Raw genomic sequence first — 20,499 nt, forward strand, 5'->3', positions numbered from 1 at the left:
GGACTAAAGTGTAAGAGTGTGCCCCAACTTCACTAAGAACTGAGCCTACCTTTAAAAAGTCTGGGAAAATGAACAAACATTAAAAACAAAAACCAAAACAAAACACTTAACTATAGAGAATTTTTTATGGAGACAAAGAACAAGGCACAGATACAGAAGTGAACAGTGAAAGCAAAGCAAACACATGCAAAGTCCAAAAGAAAAACACGAACTGGAATCAGACTCTGGAAGAGCTCAAAAAGATTTCAATATCTTTGCAGTGATTAAAAAAAATTAAACCGTTCTGTGATTTTTATCTTTAGCTTTGTTTCTCCTTGATTTAGGTAGTGAAGATCATATCAAAGAAAAAGTTTGAAAGGCTCTCTTCTTTCTAATGTTTATAAACAATTCAGGTAAATTAGAATATTTCCTTGAATGTTTGATAGAATTCACAAATAAATCTATGTGGTCTTCGTCCTCCAATCCTCATTGGAGTTTGTAGCTTTTTTCTGAATTACTTAAATAATGTATTTCTTGTTTTGTTAGACTTAGTTAGTATCTTGTATTTTTGTAAAATTTTATCCACTGCATCTCATTTATCAGTTTTGGGAAATATCACTAGGCTAGAAAATTTTCGATAGTTTATTTCATCTTTAATTGCTATTATTCCTTTTTATTTTTTAGGTATCAACAGTTTGGTATTCTCTCTTTTAAAAGTCAAAGTATTTTATTATTATTACTTTATTTTATATGTTAGTGGCTCCTAGTTTTGTCAACACAAAGGGCTTTTTTTTTTTTTTTGGTAAACTCTTTTTTTATTTCTGATTTTCTAATTTGGCACTTTTTTTTTGATGTGTTGTTTTTTCTAATTTTTAGCTGTGAACCTGTTCTTTTCTTTTTTTTTGTGATGAAAGTATTTGGATAAACTCTTCCTTAAGGACTGCTTTAACTATAACTCATAAGTCATGGAATATTGTGTCTTAGTTAATATAATTGTCTTTTATGACATTTCCCATTGTTTCAATCACTTGTTCTCTGACACACCAATTCTTCAGGATTAAATTAATTTCTAATTAACTGTTAATCTTTTATTTAAAGATCCTTTTTGAATGAACATTTTATTGCATTTTATTCAGTAAGGGAGATAATATATTTAATATTTCTGGTTCTCTACATTTGTGTCAGGCTTTAAATGCTTTCAAATATGGTCAATTTTTGCTGCATGAAAATGTATATACTCTTTTCTATTACCACCCAGTAACCACTGGAGGTCCATTTTAGCTAACTTTCCTAAAATTCAATTTAGATTCTTAACTTCTTTCCTGTGAATATTTTAGATTTGTCTAGGTCTTAAAGGGGGTACATTAAGGTCCCCCATTAATATAATTTTATTGTCTACTCCTTGCAATTAACTTCACTTTTAAGTATTTAGGTGCCATACCATCTGATGGACATGATTGTTTATCTGATATGCTTTAAGTATAATTTCCCTGCTTGTCTCCTTTTATCATATTAATCTCTACTGTCACTTGTCTGAAAACATTATTGTACCTCATTTTTTGTGTTGACCTAAAGCATAATAGATTTTGCTCTACTTTTTTATTGTCATGCTTTGTGAAACTTTATTTCAAGTATGTTTCTTATAAACAACAAATTGTTGAATTTTGCTTCCTAATTCATTCTGCTATCCTAGATAACTCTAGATGCATTATAGGTGAGCACATCCTATTCATGTTCATAGTTATAGCTATTGATTTTGTATTTTTCTCCATCCTATTTCTTGTAATCTTTCCTTTTTTTTCTTCCCCCTTTTAGAGAAAAGACAGTAAAAGAAAAGAATGCCCAACTACTAATCTATTGCTCTTCTTCTCCTCTCTTCCTCCTCATTCTAAAGTTTTGGCTTTTTCCTTTTAAGTTTCCCTTCATGTGCTGCCTTGCCCCCATGTTGGAGTTTGTTTTGCTTATAACTACTTCCTCTACAATTCTGTCCTTTAACTTTTTTCATCAAATTTTGTCTTGTTCAGATGAAAGCAAGGTTCATATGAAATTCAATGCCTAGGGGGCAGCTGAGTAGCTCAGTGGATTGAGAGTCAGGCCTAGAGACTGGAGGTCCTAGGTTTGAATCCGGCATCAGATACTTCCCATCTGTGTGACCCTGGGCAAGTCACTTGACCCCCATTGCCCACACTTACTACTCTTCCACCTATGAGCCAATACACAGAAGTTAAGGGTTTTAAATAAACAAATAAATAAAAAAAATATAAAAAAAAAGAAAATAAATTCAATGCCTATTCTCCCTACTCATTCTTCCATGTCTATATAGTCATCACTTCATACACCGGTTCCTTCCCCTTCCTTTCCTTCCCAGTATATTCCATCTTCCCTTTCCTAAGTCCATCAAAATGGAACAAAATAACTTCCACAACTTTTGCTTTAAAGTTTAAAGACATTAAGCTTTTGAGAGGACACTTACTTCTCCCCCTTAGCTCTATTGGAATATAAACAATATATTAGGGTAGTTTTATCCAACTGATCAAATGTATTTATCTTTCTGTGTTTCTGTTGACTTGTGTTTAAATTTGTTTCTGTTTAGTTCTGCCCTGTTCTTCAAGAATACCTGGAAGATCATTGTTTCATTAAAGGTTCAAATTTTTCCTCTGTAGAATTATACTATTTGGGTTATTCTTGGTTATAAGACTTTTTCTTTTGCCATTTGGATATATTTCAAGCTCTCTTTTTCTTCTAAGTGGTAGATGTCCATCTTTTGTAGGAATTCCTGAGTTTTGACTACATTTTCTAGTAGCTTGAGTTAGGTTTTGATCTTGTTCCCTTTTCTGTTTCTTTCTCCTTGCACAGTCCCAAAGCTGGAATTTGCTCTTTCCTTCTTGTGACCTTGACAGACCCTAATCAAAAGTTGTTGATTTTCCTTGTAATAGGGAAGGTACTGTTGGAAACATTACCATAGTAAGGGACTGCCCTGGTTCATTGTTCTTCTGAAGGTCCCTGATGCTGCTTCAATGTAAGCTACCCTGCTGTCAGTCTGGTCTTGTTCTTTATGCTTTTTGCTTTTTTTGTTTCTTCTGGTGAAAAAATATAGGAACATATTTAAGAAAGAAGGCTCTGGGGTCAGTGGAGAGCTAGAGTATATACAGCTCAGGAAATAATGGCAGAGATAGGAATTTGTTTTGATTACTCAAGACTTAATCAATTTTTGATGTCCTGACATGATATGAGAATTCCTTTTCCCAACTTCTTTTTTCTTTCCCTCTGAGTAGACAGGAGTGCTAACATTATTAATTCTAAACAATGAATCTAATGTGAGTCCTGCTGGCAAACTAAATTCCACTGTCTGCTTAGACAAAAACAGTTCACAGTGCTTCTGGGACCAGACTGAAAAAATTCCTAATGATTTTGCTGCTGTGATTAGCATTCATTTAAACACCGTAGGGACCAGTGGTTTCAACATAACTACTTGCATGCTATTATAAAATAATCCAATGTACTGAGGAACAAATGGAGACTGAGCAATGAATAAATTCTCAGTTCTGGCAGTTTTTAAGCAGGTTTCTTATGGTTCTAGTGAAACTACCAGAATGGGTTATTAACTACAGAAAGAATGGGGATTTCTACCAACTCTCCCGCTTTGAGACATAAGATGTGAAGTTATTATATTATAAATATTATTATTTAATAATCATTTCAATACTTATTATCTCAAGTGAGTGTTGTCCCTTTTAAGAGAATATTCTTGGGGGAATTAGTTTAATAATACTGTCACTGCTTAAATCAATTTGAATACTCCTTGGGGGCATAGTGGATAGTGTGTTGGATTCAGTCAAGAAAACTCAAATTTGAGGGCTGTCTCAGATATTTGCTAGTTACAATAAGTTATTTTATGTTTCTGGGCCTCAATTTCCTAATCTGTAAAGTGGGGATAATAACAGTACCTATTTCATACGACTGTTGCATCAAGGCTGTCTGTCTGTCTGTCTCTCTCTCTCTCTAATCCTTTATGAAATTTCATATTCTTAGTTAGGGCCCATCATTCTGGCCTACTAATAAAATTCCCTTAGTGAGCAAATGAACAATCATTAGCTTCATGCCATTTACAAATGTGAGAATCAGAAAATGTTGAAGCTGAAAGGGATCTTACAGATAGTCCAATGACCTTATTTTTTAGGTAAACAGCTGAGATTTTACAATAGCAACTGAGCCTTGAACCCAAGTTTTTTATTTCAAAGCTATTTTCTACAATGACATGCCAGCTATGCCGGTGCTATCCAACTAAAAAAAGTTTGAGTAAAGTAGCATCATCTGGAGTTTAAGGCAAAACAAATACAAAACTTTAGCCCTATTTGGTTCTAGGACTTTAGAACACAATTATAGGATATTATGTGTTATGAATAAATTTCAAGTTCTGTTTGAGAAATGAAGAAAATGTCCTATATTCTATAGTACTCTAGATGAAAAAATGCAGGGTAACACTCCATCTGTAGAGAGTGAAGTATCACCCCAGCCAAGCCAGTGGCTAAAGGTGGAAAAAGGTTATAGCTGTCTAGCACCGTCACAGAGTGAACTGTCTGACCTAGCCTCAGCAGTGGATTGGATTGCCTTGTCTAGCCAAGATACTGTTCTAGGAGGAATAAGTCCATCACTGACAGCAGGCCCTACAGTGAAAAACACTCTGAAGCCAGAAAGGATATCAAGATATTAGAAGTATGAGATATCTTGGCCAAGTGTATTCCTTCACATGTCACTACCATGGTACATCAAGTTCTTGTCCATTCTTCTCCTCTCCTGGATAATGTGTATTTGAGAGAGTTACCCTGGTGTCAGGGAAAATTTGAGTAAATACTTTTTCTAGAGGAAAAAAATGAAGAAAAATTTTGTAAAAGTCAGAAATAAAGATGTATATAGGCATATATACATAATGTATATGGGTATATATACATATATATGCCTATGGGTAGGGTATAGAATATTGCATACAGTGGCTGAAAAGTTTGGGATGTTGATTTTGCTTGCACTACTTTCTTTCTCCTTTTTTTTTTAAATCTGTTTCAAGGAATTACTCACTAGGTAGAAGAAGGAAGAGGGACACATTTTAAAATGAATGTATTGAAGGGCAGCTTAGTGGCACAGCAGATAGAACACCAGACCTGGAATCAGAAGGACTTGGCTTCAAATTTGACCTCTAATACTTCCTAGCTGTGTGACCCTGGGCAAGTTATTTAACCCCCATTGCCTTAGCCCTTGCCCTTTTATGTCTTGGAATTGATATTAAGACAGAGAGTAAAGGTTTTAAAAAAATGAATGTAATGTAAAAAGAAAAGTTATCTTTAAAAAACAAAATAAAAATCAGAGTAAAATTAAATGAAATATAGGCATGTCATCCTACCATTCATTTTCTGGACATACTCATTTTTAGAAAACAAGAAAAAAGTGATTTCTAATTAGCAGAGAAAAGGTAATGATCTTTTAATATATTTTATAATACTTTCAGTTTTGGTAGTTTATATAAAAATAAGAACCCTTTTATGCAATGTTATTTCCCCTCCTTCAAACAGAATCTATGGAAGGTTCTCTATCTGGAGAACTCAGTAGTGTTGTGAGGAAGATTAGTAATTAAGTATTAAGGTTGACCTAGCAGGAAGGACTGGAGCATTCCAAGATGGAATGAAGGAGCAGGAAGTGGTTTGTGCCCTGAGAGAGACTCCATTAGGGGTTGGAACAAACTGTTGTTAGCCCTGGGAGATCTCAGAATTAAGGACACCCTGCATCCTGATTTCCCTGGGATCCTGTGTGGCGGTGGCATCTAGCAAGGGGACAAGACCTACAGAGTAGCACCAGGTGGAGGAGGAGTTTGGGATCTGGTGGACAGCATCTCAAGCTCACTCGCTTTACTTGGGTACCTTGGACCACCTTGGCTTTTGGCATCCTGAGATCATCTGTGGATTACCGTGAGAAACCCTCAAAGCCACCTACAGGCCCTTTAGCTGTGCTGGTCAAACCTGGCTGGAACCAAGTTTGAAGCAGCCCCCCAGAGACTCCAGATCAGCTCCTTTATGCCCAGCTTGGCCTAGGTCAATTAGTATTAGAGAAGTTAAGTCCTCCCCCTCACCCTGTGGTTTTGCCCATTAAGTTTTAGTGTAGAATTCCCTATTCCACCTTTATTTTAGTTAAACATAATTAAACCTGTTAAAACCTTTTACCTTGTCTGTTGGTTCCAAAGACTCTGGCCTAGTGGTGAGCTGGTAACAGTAGGTGACATTCTTGTCAGTTATCAGCAGCTTAGCTGTGACCTCTGATCTCCCTATCCTGGTCCAGTCTCTCCTACAACCCAGTGTGTGTACTCACAATCATTTAGATTTATTGTACCATCCCTGGTGCCCTCCATATTTTTTTAACAGTTGGGAAGTTGATTTATTCTCTTAAGTGACCCAGAAGGATACTAAGAGGCACTAATGAAGGTATCCTAGCACATGGAATAAGAGATGACATCATTGTAGTAAAATCTCTATTTTATTGCATATCTCTCCAAACTATTTCTTTTCTTCTAATAAATGAAGAAATTTTCTATACTCTACAGGACTGACATGCAGAAAGAATTGTAAAGAAATTTTAATTTTACCCAAAATTCTTCCATCATGTCTTCCAAATAGTCCAGAGAAGTTTAAGAAAGCTTTTATTTGAAGCAGGTATACATTACTTTCAACTCTCCAAGAGCCAATACAAAATGTTACTCGGTAGCTTCCCCTTTGCCCTCCCCACAAGAAGGCATTAAAAATAATTTATTCTGCTAAGCTAAGGTAACATGCAAAACCACGGAATGAACTCTCTTCCTGTCAATGATGTCACTGAGACTGTCGGGAAAGATGTCCTTTGTTCACCAAAGGGCATTAATGAGAAGGAAGACAATTCAGCTTTTAAATCACTGCTAATGAAAGAAGGCTCTGACAAAAGTGTGAAAATTTTAATGTAAGAAATGTATATGCATTTAAAAATGTAAAACAGTAAATAATTTTAATGTTAGTTCAACTTTTTTTCAAACTAAAAAGCAACCAATAAATTCCATGAGTGAGATAATAATTACTTTCACTGCATATGCTGATTTAATACAAAATAAATGTATGTGTGTGTGTTTTTTAAGCCCTATCCTTATTGCTTTCTGGCAGTGCAACTGATGTTTCTCTGATTCTGGGTGAAATCCTTGAGTTGATCTCAAAGGCCTCAAATGATCCCAAATACCATTTTCCATTCAATCTATCTACAATAAGCCAATGCAGTTCTTAACAAGACAACATGAAGATCCATTTTGTGATGTCAGCACAGATCAGCTTGTTGTCCCCTTTAAAACTCCTTCACATTAAGACATTTTTCAGTGGAAAATCTACATGCTGATCTATGAATCTACTATCCTATGCAACTTAAGGAATACAAAGATGTTTTTTCCTTCCTATAATTTCTCTATTTCATAAACTTACTTGATTCACTAAAGTTGATGTGATGTTTAATATGATTTAGAATTCACGTTATAAACAGTTATTTCCAAGGTGTTTACCAATGCATTCTGATCACCCTCTTTCATGATCTCAAATATTATTACCTCAATTGCTGGATATTTTTTGACATCACTGTTCTAAGTATAGCTCAAACTTTGGGAATCCATAATTCTCTAATTCACAATGAGTTCTCCCTTCCCTACCATCTTAGAGTCAATAGTACCTCATTTTTTAAAAAACCCCTACCTTCCATCTTAGAATAAGTACTATGTATTGGTTCCAAGGCAGAAGAGTGATAAGGGCTAGGCAATGAGGGTTAAGTGACTTACCCAAAGTCACGCAGCTAGGAAGTGTCTGAGGCCAGATTTGAACCCAGGACTTCCCGTCTCTGAGCCTGGCTCTCAATCCACTGAGCCACCCAGCTGCCCCCTGAAGAACTATTTTGAATTAAACTCTTATAAAAAGTGCCTTTTGTAAATTTAAGGGGAATAAAAGATTCAAAAGATGGTAAAATTTGGAAATAAAGCATATGGACACTTTTTGGGGGACCATCATCAATAAACTAAAAAAACCATTAAGATGACATACTATTACGTGTGAGAAATCTAAAGCATAGATATTCATGATTTAGCAAATAAATGCCTAGAAATTTGAACATCCGATTGAAGTTAATTCCTTTAATGTTATTAACTTTCTAATTATAAATTTCTCTAAAGAAAATATTGAATTTTGTGGTGAATTATCAGTCATCTGAGGATTATTAGCTTATTAACTCATTTCATAGAGTTCATATCAAAAGGCTGGCCACCAGATTATATATTTATATTTTTACATAGTAATGGATAAAACTACTTTCTATGGTAACCACAGCTGGGAAAAATTTTTTTTGAAGTACTAAAAGTAGTGGGAAAAACAATGGATATGAAGTCAAAGGATCTAAATTCAGATCCTGTATTTGCCATCTGTGTAATAATGGGCAAATCAAATAACTGCCTGGGCCTCAGTTTTCTCAATTGCAACATAAAGCTATCTAAACCAAATGATTTCTTAGGTCTTCTAGTTTTAAATCCTATAAAACTGTGCAATTGTGAGAGAAAAAAGTTAATCATCAAGAAGTCGGTTTCAACACTGATCCTGATGAAGAATTACTATCTTCTCCAAGCTGGCAGCCCACCAATTTCAGGAATCACTCACTTAAATTTCCTGGGCAAATGATTCTATAACAAGAAAAACTAGGCCACAAAGACTATATGGAAAGAATAAGGACCTCAACCAACTTGAAAATTTTTCATTTATACACCTGAACATTTATAACATTTTCAATTTTTAAGGATCCAAATAAAGGAATACCAGAAAAAAGGAAAACATGTTACTTCCACAATTAAATATACATTTATAAATGGACAATCTTCAACACCGTATGGTGTGGTACTAACCAGACTGGTAAGAAAGAATGATTTGGGGTAGAAGGAGAGAGAAAAAACCATTTTAAAGGGAAAAAGTCCTCCAATTCTATTTACCTTGATGAGTCATAGTGACTGTCTCTTCATTAGATTTATTGTTATAGATGACTACAGCAATTGCATTGTGGAAAGCGGCCCGTGATATTTTCTCTTTAAATGTACAGTTTCCCCTCTGCAGCAATGCAATCCATTGTTTGATGTCAGGTGGGACATGGAAACGTGTTTGAGGATCACAGCCCAGATGATCTGCGACTGAAATTAAAAAAAAACACAACAAAAACATATTTCAAAGATTTGATCAAAGTTTAAGAACAAAATGAAATGAGTCATTTTCTGGCCAAACTATTAAGTACAGACATTTTAAAAAAGCTTCTAGGTATTATACATCTAAAGTTAAATCGGTTTCTTATTTTAAAACATTCTTAGATTTTTATTAAATAGTTAAAGATGACCCTCCCCCAAATATGCTGCCAGGATAGCAAATTTGTACTTGAGGAATCCTGTTCACTGACATTTTCTACTTATCCAAATGATGATGCAAACTATACATTACATATATGTAAAAAAATTTTTTTAAGTACTTAGTGGAAAAAGTAATAGATTTAAATGCATTGATAGCCACACTAGAAAACACTCCCTCCCAACCATTAAAATGTTTCACAGGCATGGGCCTTTTCAGTGGGAAATTCTGTTTTCTTAAGTAGTAAAATATAATTTTTGTAAAGTCAGAACAAAAACACATGGTTAATTAAATCTATAAACTTTTAATAATATCTGTCACACTTAAACATAATAATTTCCTTCTCTAAAATCTTCTCAAGTTTACTATTGAGAGAGGAAGACTTATTGACATTAATGAATAATAATTATAACTAAACTTGGGCTCTTTAAAATTCTTTGCATAGAATAATAATGATCAAAATTATCCAAGTTATGATATAAGATAGTTTTATATACAGCATTATCTTTAGGGTAAAAGATAATGCAGTGAAAAATGAATTACTCCATATTGCCTACACTTTAGAACTCGTCTTTCTGAATGAAAGATTTTGATATATAACTAAAGCCAAAGAAAGGACCTTTATAATCCTCTTCCTGCCAAGCAGACTGAAGGTTTTTCCTTAGGAAATTCAATCTTAGTCAAATTAAAGAAAAACAGAAATCTTTACTAGGAATATATTAGTTGACTTGTTAAAGTCAAGGTAGTTTTAAAAAAACGTGATCATTTGAAAACAGACTATATTAAATCTTAGGGAAAATACTTGAAGCAGATTGTTTTACTTGACTGAAATCTGTGTGTATGTTTCTTTACTAGTCTCTCATGTTGTTTTTATTATATGATCATTTTAAGCAATATTGTCTTTAGTATTATATTCTTACATATCAGAACATCCTAAAAGGGAAGAAATGAAGAACTGATTTCTATGGCCCTATAACTATAATTAGGTTTTAAAAAATTACACTTGAACAGATCCTTGCTTTCACTAGTGGGAATCAAGGATGTAGATCCAACCCTCTCGATATCTTTTCATATTGTTATTTTCATCTATGAATTTGGAGAAACAGCCTACAGAGGACCTACCCAAAGTTCTTAGGTCATCCTTTCACAAATTATTTTAATAATGGGGTGTCAGATTGTCCATCTATTGTCATTCATCTCTATATAATTATCCTGACTCTTTTTCTATTAAAAACGTCCTTGAGATGTCTTTTATTTTATTTTATTTTATTTTATTTTTTGAAACCTTACCTTCCATCTTAGAATCAATACTGGGTATTGGTTTTAAGGCAGAAGAGTGGTAAGGGTTAGGCAATGGGGGTCACTTAATGTGACTTGCTCAGGGTCACACAGCTGGGAAGTGTCTGAGGCCAGATTTGAACCCAAGACCTCCCATCTCTGGGCCTGACTCTCAATCCACTGAGCCATTCTGCTGCCCCCTGAGATGTCTTTTATATTACTTGGATTCAAATAAAGTTATTAAATGCCTATAGATGAGGACATAAACATTATCTTATAGCATAGTCCTTGTCTTTAAGGAACTTACAATCTAATTGGAAGCAGGGAGGAAAAAAGCAATCTAGCAGAGGGAATAGAATACTCAACTTGGAGTCATGAAGAACTGGGTTCAAAACTTGTTTTAGATACTTATTAACTTTGACAACAGGAAATAAGTCATTTAATCTCAACCTCAGTTTCCTTCTCTGCACAATGAGAATAATACTTTTAGCACTTGCTTTATGGAGTTGCATTAAGGATAAAATGGAAAAGGCTTCGTAAAGGTTAAAACACTATATAAACGTCAGTTATATTTAAATATACTAGGAAATGGGCCACTTGGTGATGAATTCTTTTGCCCATGGGATTCCATTAAATGACTCAATTATTATTATTACACATATAAATATGCTACATAGTAAAGTGTGATATGTTGGAAGGAAAAGGCTACTCAAAATGCTATGAGAAATATGAAGGCTACATATTTTCAACAGAGAATGATAAAGTAATCTGTCATGGAATAAGTAGTAGCTAAATTATGCCAGGAAAAGTGTACTGAAATTGTATCTTGTTCTGGTCTTCATTAAGTGAGTCTATAAGTAGCCAGTATGAGGTAACAATAGTAGGAGGTAAGAATGCAAAAGAGAACACAGAAGTCACTTGCAAATTGTCTCATAAATTAAGGGAGCCTAGAAGCCACTTTCAATTTAGCTGAGGCCACATCCTGAGACAATGTGCTAAATTAAGGGAAGCCAGCTAGGCCCCAGTGTAACAGCCCCTTGGTTCTGCTAATTGCCCTGTCTATAAGCTCCAGATGTGCAGCAAACCCAGCAAAATATCGTGTAAACAAGGGATCCCTAAGATAACATTGATAACTTTTAGATGATCTGGATGTTTTAATGAACTAAATTTAAGGTGACATGAATAAAAGTCTATCTTACCATTAAAATCCTTTAAAACTGGGACTCCAGACTTGTACTCCTCTGTGTTCTAGTACTCTTCCACCTGCTATGGGTCCATGCCAGTGATTCCCAAAGTGGGTGCCCCTGCCCCCTGGTGAATGCTGCAGCAATCCAGGGGAGTGGTGATGGCCACAGGTGCATTTATCTTTCCTATTAACTGCTATTAAAATTTAAAAAAATTAATTTCCAGGGGCGCTAAGTAATATTTTTTCTGGAAAGGGGGCGGTAGGCCAAAAAAGTTTGGGAACCACTGGTCCATGCTACCTGAGTACTCCTAACTTCAACACACAGTTTCCTAAGAGACTCTGTGCCCCTCTCCCTCTCCCTCTTGCTCTCTTCTTTCCTGTTCCCCTTGCCCCCCCCCCCCCATACATCATCCTGTGTCTTTGGCCTCTGTACTCTCAATTACTTATTAAAGTATGATTGATGAATTATTCCCTCTACTTGCTACCCTCTTGGTCTTTCCTGGTGAGTATTCAAAGAACTGGACCTGTTCCCTTCCCACAGCTCATAAACTCAGGGGGCCCTAAGGGCTGAGACAATCTGTACATAGCCACTGCTATTGTAGACCTGAGCATGGCACTGTGGATCTATTATTAGAAAGCAAGAGTAGACAGAGAATCTCATGTCCCACTCCCCCTAGAGGAATCTCCTTGTTGTAGGGTTGTAATAAGTCAATCAAAGATTCAAAAGGAAAATTCCAATAGGTAGAAATGTGGAGAGAGGTTACCTGTGCAAAGATAAGTGAAGTACCAGATTGGATTGGGGAACAGTCAAGTTTGGCTAGAATGTATAATATATGAAGAAAAGTACCATGAAATATAACTATAAAAGTAAATTATAACAAGACAATAGACAGTCTTAAGTATCAAGATTTGTATTTTTGTGTTTGTATTTTTTATCCTTTAGGTCAATCAGGGGCTCTCAAAGTGGGTTCTGAGGACCCTAGAAGTCTCCAAGATCTTTTTTTAGAGGGAGTCTATGAGGTAAAAACTATTTTTGTAATAATATTATGATACTTTAATTTTTAATATAGTAAATATTAACACATTTAACCCATATAAACACAAGATCTTTGGGGAGGGCTCAATAATTTTTAGAAGTGCAAAGAGTTATTAAGGTCAAAAAATTTAGGAATTGCTAATCTAAAAAATATATATCAATGTTTGTTTGACATGGTCAGACCTAAATATTAACATGGATTAGAAAAGGTGGCCACAAATAGCAAGGAGATAAGTTACTACAAAAATAGTTAGATAAGAGGTGAGAAGTTAAGTCAACAAGCATTTATTAAATACCTACCTGAAGCCTGGACTAAACTGATCCTCATCCCTACTCACTTTAGAAATGTCTAGGATAGAGGCAGCTGGGTAGCTCAGTGGATTGAGAGCCAGGCTTAGAGACGGGAGGTCCTAGGTTCAAATCCAGCCTCAGACACTTCCCAGCTGTGTGACCCTGGGCAAGTCACTTGACCCCCACTGCCCACTCTTACCACTCTTCCACCTAGGAGCCAATACACAGAAGTTAAGGGTTTAAAAAAAAAAAAAAAAGAAATGGCTAGGATATTGGTAAGTGCTAGCCTAGGGAAGAAGATAAATGAAGCTTGTCTGAATAGATGTTTTGATCTACTTCCCTTTCTATTGCCCCTTCTTCCCACATTTTTTAAGTTGTAGGGATAGGGAGTTACCAACTTGCCAAGTCAACCCTTCATAATAAAAATTCTTTTGTTAAAAAAAAAATTCTCAGATCAGCTGATTAGTAGAGGAGGAGCTCTTGATTGGCCACCCCGGCCACTGGATCTGCTACCATTAGACTTTTTCTTGTGGGGTTATGTCAAAATTGTTGTGTATGCACATCAAAGCCTTGTTCTCTGGATGACCTAAAGGCCAGGATTACAAACATGATTCTCTCAGTCACTGAGAAGCAGCTGATGAAAGTTTTCACAAAGTTTGAAAATTGATTAGAGCAGTGTATAGCACTGGTGATTATATTGAATTTAATAATAAACATCAGTATTTTAAAATTGTAAATCAACTTTCAATTTTTTTTGTAAATTTGTGGCATGTATTCTTCTGAAGCACAGCACTAAGATTTTTGGAACAACCTTGTATAATTCTACTGCATGATGATTCAACTTGCACTTGCTGGTATTCTGTCAGTGGACTGAAATGAATTTATCTACCTTAACTTCTCACTGTATCTTAGGTCTGCCCACCTGAGACAAACAAAATAGGCTAATCCTTTCTCATACAATGTTTAAAATTTTGAAGACCCCTATTGTGTGTCTGGGAGTTGTTTTTATTATATGTTTTATGTTAAATTGGTTTTCCAATGGACTGAACTAAGAAATATTCATGTGTACTGTTTTATAAACTTTAAGTAAAAACTAAAACATGTTTTATTTTGAGTTGGATATTAAAAGAAAAAAAGAATGGAAAGGTAAGAAAGAGGTATACGCTGAGATAGGGAGGAAGAGAGAAGGAGAATGGGGAAATATTTCACATAATGGGGCAAGGAAGAATTTATACAATGGAGAGAGAATGGGGGCAGACAACACGTGAACCATACTTTTTTCTGAATCAGAAGAGGAAACACACACACACACACACACACACACACACACACACACAGTTGTATATAGAAATCTCTTACTCAACAGAGAAGTAGGAGGGGAAGGAGCTAATGGGGCAGGAGAAGAAATTAGAGAGAATGGAATGGATTAAGGGAAGTGATGGTCAAAAGCAAGACAGAGTTGAGAGAGAGAGAGAGAGAGAGAGAGAGAGAGAGAGAAAGACAGATAAACAGAAGAAAAAAGGATAGAAGGAAATTCAGTTAGCAATCATAACAATGAATATAAATGGGATGAACTCATCCATAACATATTTGAGGAAAGCAGAATAGATATTAAAAACTGGAATTATGTAATATGTTGTTTACAAGAAACACACTTCAAAAACAGAAATACATATATGGAGTTAAAATAGGGAGCTAGAACAGAATCTATTGTGCTTTAACTAAAGTAAAAAAAGGCAGGGGTAGTAATCATGATCTCAGACCAAGCAAAAGTAAAAACAAACCTGATTAAGAGATAATCAGGGAAACCATATTTTGCTAATAGGCACCACCGACAATGAACTAATTAAAGAATCAAGATCAACACTGAACATATATGTTATTAAATGTCATAGCATCCAAATCCTGAGATTAAATGAGTAATAGAAGGAAATAGACAGTAAAATTATGATAATAAGGAACCTCAATTTATCCCTCTTGGACCTAGATAAATACAGCCATAAAATAAACCAGAAAGAAGTTAAGTAGATGAAAAGAATTTTTTTTAATTGGAGTTTTTTACAAGACTGGAAACAGAAGCTAGACATGGGTGTTTTCTCAGTCTTTCTAGTTTAGATGTAATGTATTACATTCTAGACACACACCAGCCAGTCATCTTACAAGCTAACAATTAAATATGAGGTTTAAAAATGAAATGTTCAATCATATACATACACATAAATCCAAAAGGCTGGTTAGACAAGCATGTAAAGTTTACAAACAATAAACTGTATCTTGGGGCAGAGAGGATCTTTATTCTTCTAAGAAGTCTAGCAATAATTCTACTTGTAAAAAAATTTTTTTAAGGATATCATCTTTGATGATATTATTCTCACAAGAACTCTAAAGTCTGGATAAAGTGAGAGTAGTATTACATGGATATACACATGGATAACATATTAGACATTAATTGCTTAGGGCTGTTCTAACAGAGTTCTTTAAAAAATGCAGTCCTTTAAGCATAAAGTGAACCAATTCTTTTTAAAATATTCATATGACAATAAAAAACTTAGCATATATGTCAATAAAATCATGTGCAAAGAATTATCAAGGTTACTGTTTTAATAAAACCAATTAAATTGTCTTAAGGTGATTTTCTCCCTATAATGGTATCATAAAAATTAACTCAATTTAGATTCACTCTAGAAAAAGTTTGACTTCAGGCCAAACTTAATATTTCTAAAAAGACTATCATCCACAATGGTGGCAAACAAAGGCAAAGGCTCAGTCCAACTAAAGGGGACCAGTCTGTTGGTCACTTTTGCATCTGGCTTTTTAAAAAGAAAAAAAAAGATGAAGCTTTAAATATTAAAATTGACACAGTGTAAACATTTGTGGCAAAAGGCACTAGACAGGTACTTCTTACTGTTTATGGATAATATCACATTACATTCTAACTAGAGTCATTCTGATCTTTTTAACGAACCTTTTAAAAGAGTGGCTGCATTGGGAAATGTCAAAAGAAGCAAAATTCACACATGTAAGAAAAAGCACTAGAAATAACCAGAAAATAAAATATCAGCTAATGTAACTGAGAACTGGACGCCCTTTGTGTACAGCTTGTATTGTTATAGTGTCTAATATCTGAAGTTGGTAATTCACTTAATTATTCATAATTAACCTTAGAGGTGAGTAACCATTACATAGCCTTTAATCTTTCTATAAGCATATCTTGGATTTTTCCATCTACCTTTCAGCAGGTGGTCTTCTTTACAGTCATAACAGTCAATGGCAACTTCTATACCAAGTGGATTGTGAAATAAAAAGAAGTTTAGAAGCTGATCTTATCTCTTGACATGGAGTAGCCTAGCTTGGCCTCATTGCTGATGAAAGACGTGAAAGATCATATAGGTCTCAATAAGAAGATGCTCCAAGACCAGCATGCCACTGGCTCAACCTGGTATAGGGAGTTCCTTCTGGGTCTTCTTGATGGCTTGAATTAATAGAGCCTTGAAGCTTTCCGACTGGCAAAGAAATGCAATCTTTTCATCAGCATCTGCCATTGGCTGCTCTATAAAAGTAGCATATGGCAGATATGTGGACTGGGGGTTCCATCTGTTTATGAAGAAGGGGTGGATTTGCTTATTCCACTGAATTCAACTCCCCAAACCTCACTTATTCAGGAGGTAACAAAACTCTTCATAAGAAATGGTATCAATTGCATTTAATGATATTCTCTAATCACCTGCTGGCACTGTAGATGAACAAAATCATATTTACAGGGCAGGGATTGACCTGTGATAAGAACCAGCAGTTCCTTCCAATGATCAAGCTGTCAGTAGCCACACACTGTGCCTCTGAATCCTTCATGGGCAAGACAACTAACCACCAAATCTACAACCTGTTCAATGGTCCTAGGTAAGAAGAGGAAGTACTCCTTACTGTCAGTGTAGTGCATGGGGTTATGTGAGGTAAGTGGCCAAACACCTGATGCAGCAAAGGTCCTGGCCCTCTCATTGACCCAAGTCCTATGACTACCTTAGCCACACCCGTGCCCCTTGGGTTGGGACCAGTATTGTGTGGAGCTCGTGCCAGTTGAATCCATTGAATCCCAAAACTACAACATGGCTACCTTTCCTGATATCCTTTAATGCCAGCAAGTGCTTGGGACCAGCTAAGACCAATGAATAGAATTTTTAAAAAGTTAGAAATGTCAGACCTCTGGAGAATGCTGAATGAGAATAGAAGTATATTTACTTCTCATTTGTATATGGCAGTCACGAAAACGCTGACCATGTACTAGAGCATTAAAACCTCACAAATCCAAAAAACTAGAATAATTAATACATTTTAAAACATAAGACAACAAAAGTTATATTCAATAGAGTCTTTGAAGTATAAATTAAAATTAATTGGAAACTAATTAACCTAATTCTAAAAATCATTGGGTCAAAGAACAAATTTACAAATTCTACCAAATATTTAAAGAATAATTAATTCTAATACCACATAAACTATCTGAAAAAATACATAAAGAAGGAGCCCTACCCAAATGCTTTCTACAACACAAAAAATATGGTCTTGATACCTAAACTAGGGAGAACAAAAACAGAAAACTATTGATGCAAAAATTTTAAATAAAATATTATGAAGATTTCAAGATATCAACAAAGATCATATACTATGACCAGACTGCATTTATGGTTCAAAACTAGGATAACTACAAGCATAATTGATCAAATCAATGACAAAATTATGATTATTTCAATAAGTACTGAAAAGGCTTTTGACAAACTACAATACCCATTCTGTTAAAAACACTAGAAAGCATAGGAATAAGTGGAGCTTTCCTTAAAATAATAAGGTATTTATCTAAAACCAAGAACAAGCATTATCTGTAAGCCTTTCCAATAAGATCAGAGATGAAATAAGAATGTCTGTTATCACCACTATTTTTTGATATTGCACTAGAAATGCTAGTTATAGCAACAAGATAAGAAAAAGTAATCAAAGGAATAATCATAGGCAATTAAAAAAACACAAAACTAACACTTTTTTGCAGATGATATGATAGTTTACTCAGAAAGTCAACTAAAAAAATAGACAATTAGCAATGTCAGCAAAGTTGCAGTATATAAAATAAATCCACACAAATCATCAGCATTTCTAACTATTACCAGCAAAATCCAGCAGAAAGAGAAATTCCATTTGAAATAACAAGACAGTATAAAATACTTGAGAGTCTACCTGCCAAGATAGATACAGGAACTACATATGAAGACAATTACAAACCACTCTTCACACAAATAAAGCTAGATCTAAATAACTGGAAAAATATTAACTGATTATGAGTAGGTCAAACCAATACAAATAACAATGCTACCTAAATTAATATACTTATTCAGTGTCATACCAAACCTCCAAAGAATTACTTTATATATTTAATAAAAATAAAAACAATTTATTTGAAGGAACAAAAGGTGAAGACTATTAAGGGAATCCATAAAAAAAGAAGAAAGAAAATTCAAAGTATTTTATAAAGTTGTAACCATCAAAATGATTTGGTACTAGTTAAGAAATAAATTGGTTGGTCAATAGAACAGACTAGGGTAGGGTAGACACATATAAGGTAAGACTAGAAATGACCTCATCCATCCTTTAGTATAATTCCTTTGTGGTAAAGGTGAAGGTCTAGAGAAGGTGGTGAGTTCTAAAGAAAAGAGATGATTTGCCAAAGACCCAAGCTAGAGGACAAGGAATCAGAGGTCTTGGATACTAGCTGTCCCAACTTACTTACTAGCCACTTGACTCCAGGCAAGTTATCTAATCTCTCAGCCTTAATTTCTTTACCTGGAAGAGAGGGATAGTAATATCTATGCTGGCAAATTTACTGAGTTATGAAGATCAAATGAAATAATATATGGCCAAGCACTTGTCTTGAAAGAAGGAAGATAACTATTTTTACTAGGTGTGGGAGACTTCTAGGTGGATATAGTGGCTCATGAAAGCACCCTCATACAAATACCCAATTTAAAAATCTTCAATCAACATTTTAATAAATGCCTTGTTGATTCTATTTCCTCAATAACTGTCATTTACCCTTTCTCTTTAATTATCCACCTTATAGATGCCAAACTCCAGGTCCCAGATTAAAATCAAATTGGGAAATGTTTAATAAAATAAACAAAAATACAATATAACGTGGATAATGATAATTTGTTTTTCTAAGTCAATATTCCTGTCCCACTCATCCATTTGTGTTTGAGATTGACGCTCCTGATCCATGCCACAAGCCACACTAAATTTAGTTAGACCTTCCCCATCCTTCCTCTCCTTAAGAGTCTCCAACTGATCTCCCCTGTTTCAAGATTTTCCCTTTCCAGTTCATCTTCTATACAACTGCAAGACTGGTATTTGTAAAGCACAAGTCTGACCATATTGCTCCCCTGTTCAACAGGCTGCAGTGACTCCCCATTGCTTCTAAGATAAAATATAAATGTCTGTTTAGTACTTAAAATCCTTCACCATTTGGCTCTCACCCATCCTTCTGAATTGATTATACATTGTCCCTAATCAGTTTCATACACCTACTCTATTCTTGAGTCCAATAACTGTTTTGTTTTGTTGTTTTTCTGCAAAGGAACAGGTAGACCCTCATGCTTGCCATGCTTTCCCATATTCCTTCTATTTCTTGGAATCCCTGGATCCCTTCTAGACTCTGCTGAAATGCCATCTTTTTCATGAAGCATTTCCAGATTCCCCCAATTGTTAGGATCTCCTTTCAAATATTTTGTATTTCTTTTGACTAAATCCTACATTTGCTTATCTGTGAATATATATGTACCCAATAGACTATAAGCTCCTACAAGGGAGACACTGTTTGCAGTTGTGCTATATTCCCACCACCTACCTAGCATAGCACCTGGCACTTTAGTGAGTACTTAGTAAATGTTGGTTGACAGAATGAACAATTACAAAGTTGAATTACAAAAAAAATTACAAAGATAAAGAAAGTAATATAGTCCTTTGACCTTAAAACTTCCCACAACTGAGGGAAATTTGACTTAATATAGCAGTGTTGAAGTGCCTGCCCCACCCCTCCCCAATGAGTACCATGCCCACTGCCTTACCCAAGTATAGGGAGGGGGAGGGGAGTGGCCAGAGCACTCTGCTGCCTCTGAGCCACCCACCTTACCAGCTGTGCACTCCCATTGGCTGCTGGGCAGAGGGGCAGGGAAGTGAAAAAATGTCATTAGGTACAGTGAAGAGGGGGAGGGGAGCAGCTCTGCCCAGAGTTCCTCTGCCTTTCTAGTAACAAACGGGGG

General features: G+C 35.1%; 1 protein-coding gene and 1 pseudogene across 3 annotated transcripts in view; both read right to left on the reverse strand.

Moving 5' to 3' along the window:
• Positions 1-20,499, reverse strand: part of RNF130 (ring finger protein 130) — a 107,692-nt gene that overhangs the window by 65,235 nt on the left and 21,958 nt on the right. For all 3 annotated transcript variants that reach the window (XM_044664404.1, XM_044664403.1, XM_044664402.1), the window contains exon 2: positions 9,002-9,196. In XM_044664404.1, coding sequence (XP_044520339.1) covers positions 9,002-9,196 — 195 coding nt within the window. The remainder of the gene's footprint in view (positions 1-9,001; positions 9,197-20,499) is intronic.
• Positions 16,506-17,132, reverse strand: LOC123236596 (annotated as a pseudogene).

This window comes from Gracilinanus agilis, chromosome 2, assembly GCF_016433145.1.
Source record: "Gracilinanus agilis isolate LMUSP501 chromosome 2, AgileGrace, whole genome shotgun sequence".
NCBI lineage: Eukaryota > Metazoa > Chordata > Mammalia > Didelphimorphia > Didelphidae > Gracilinanus > Gracilinanus agilis.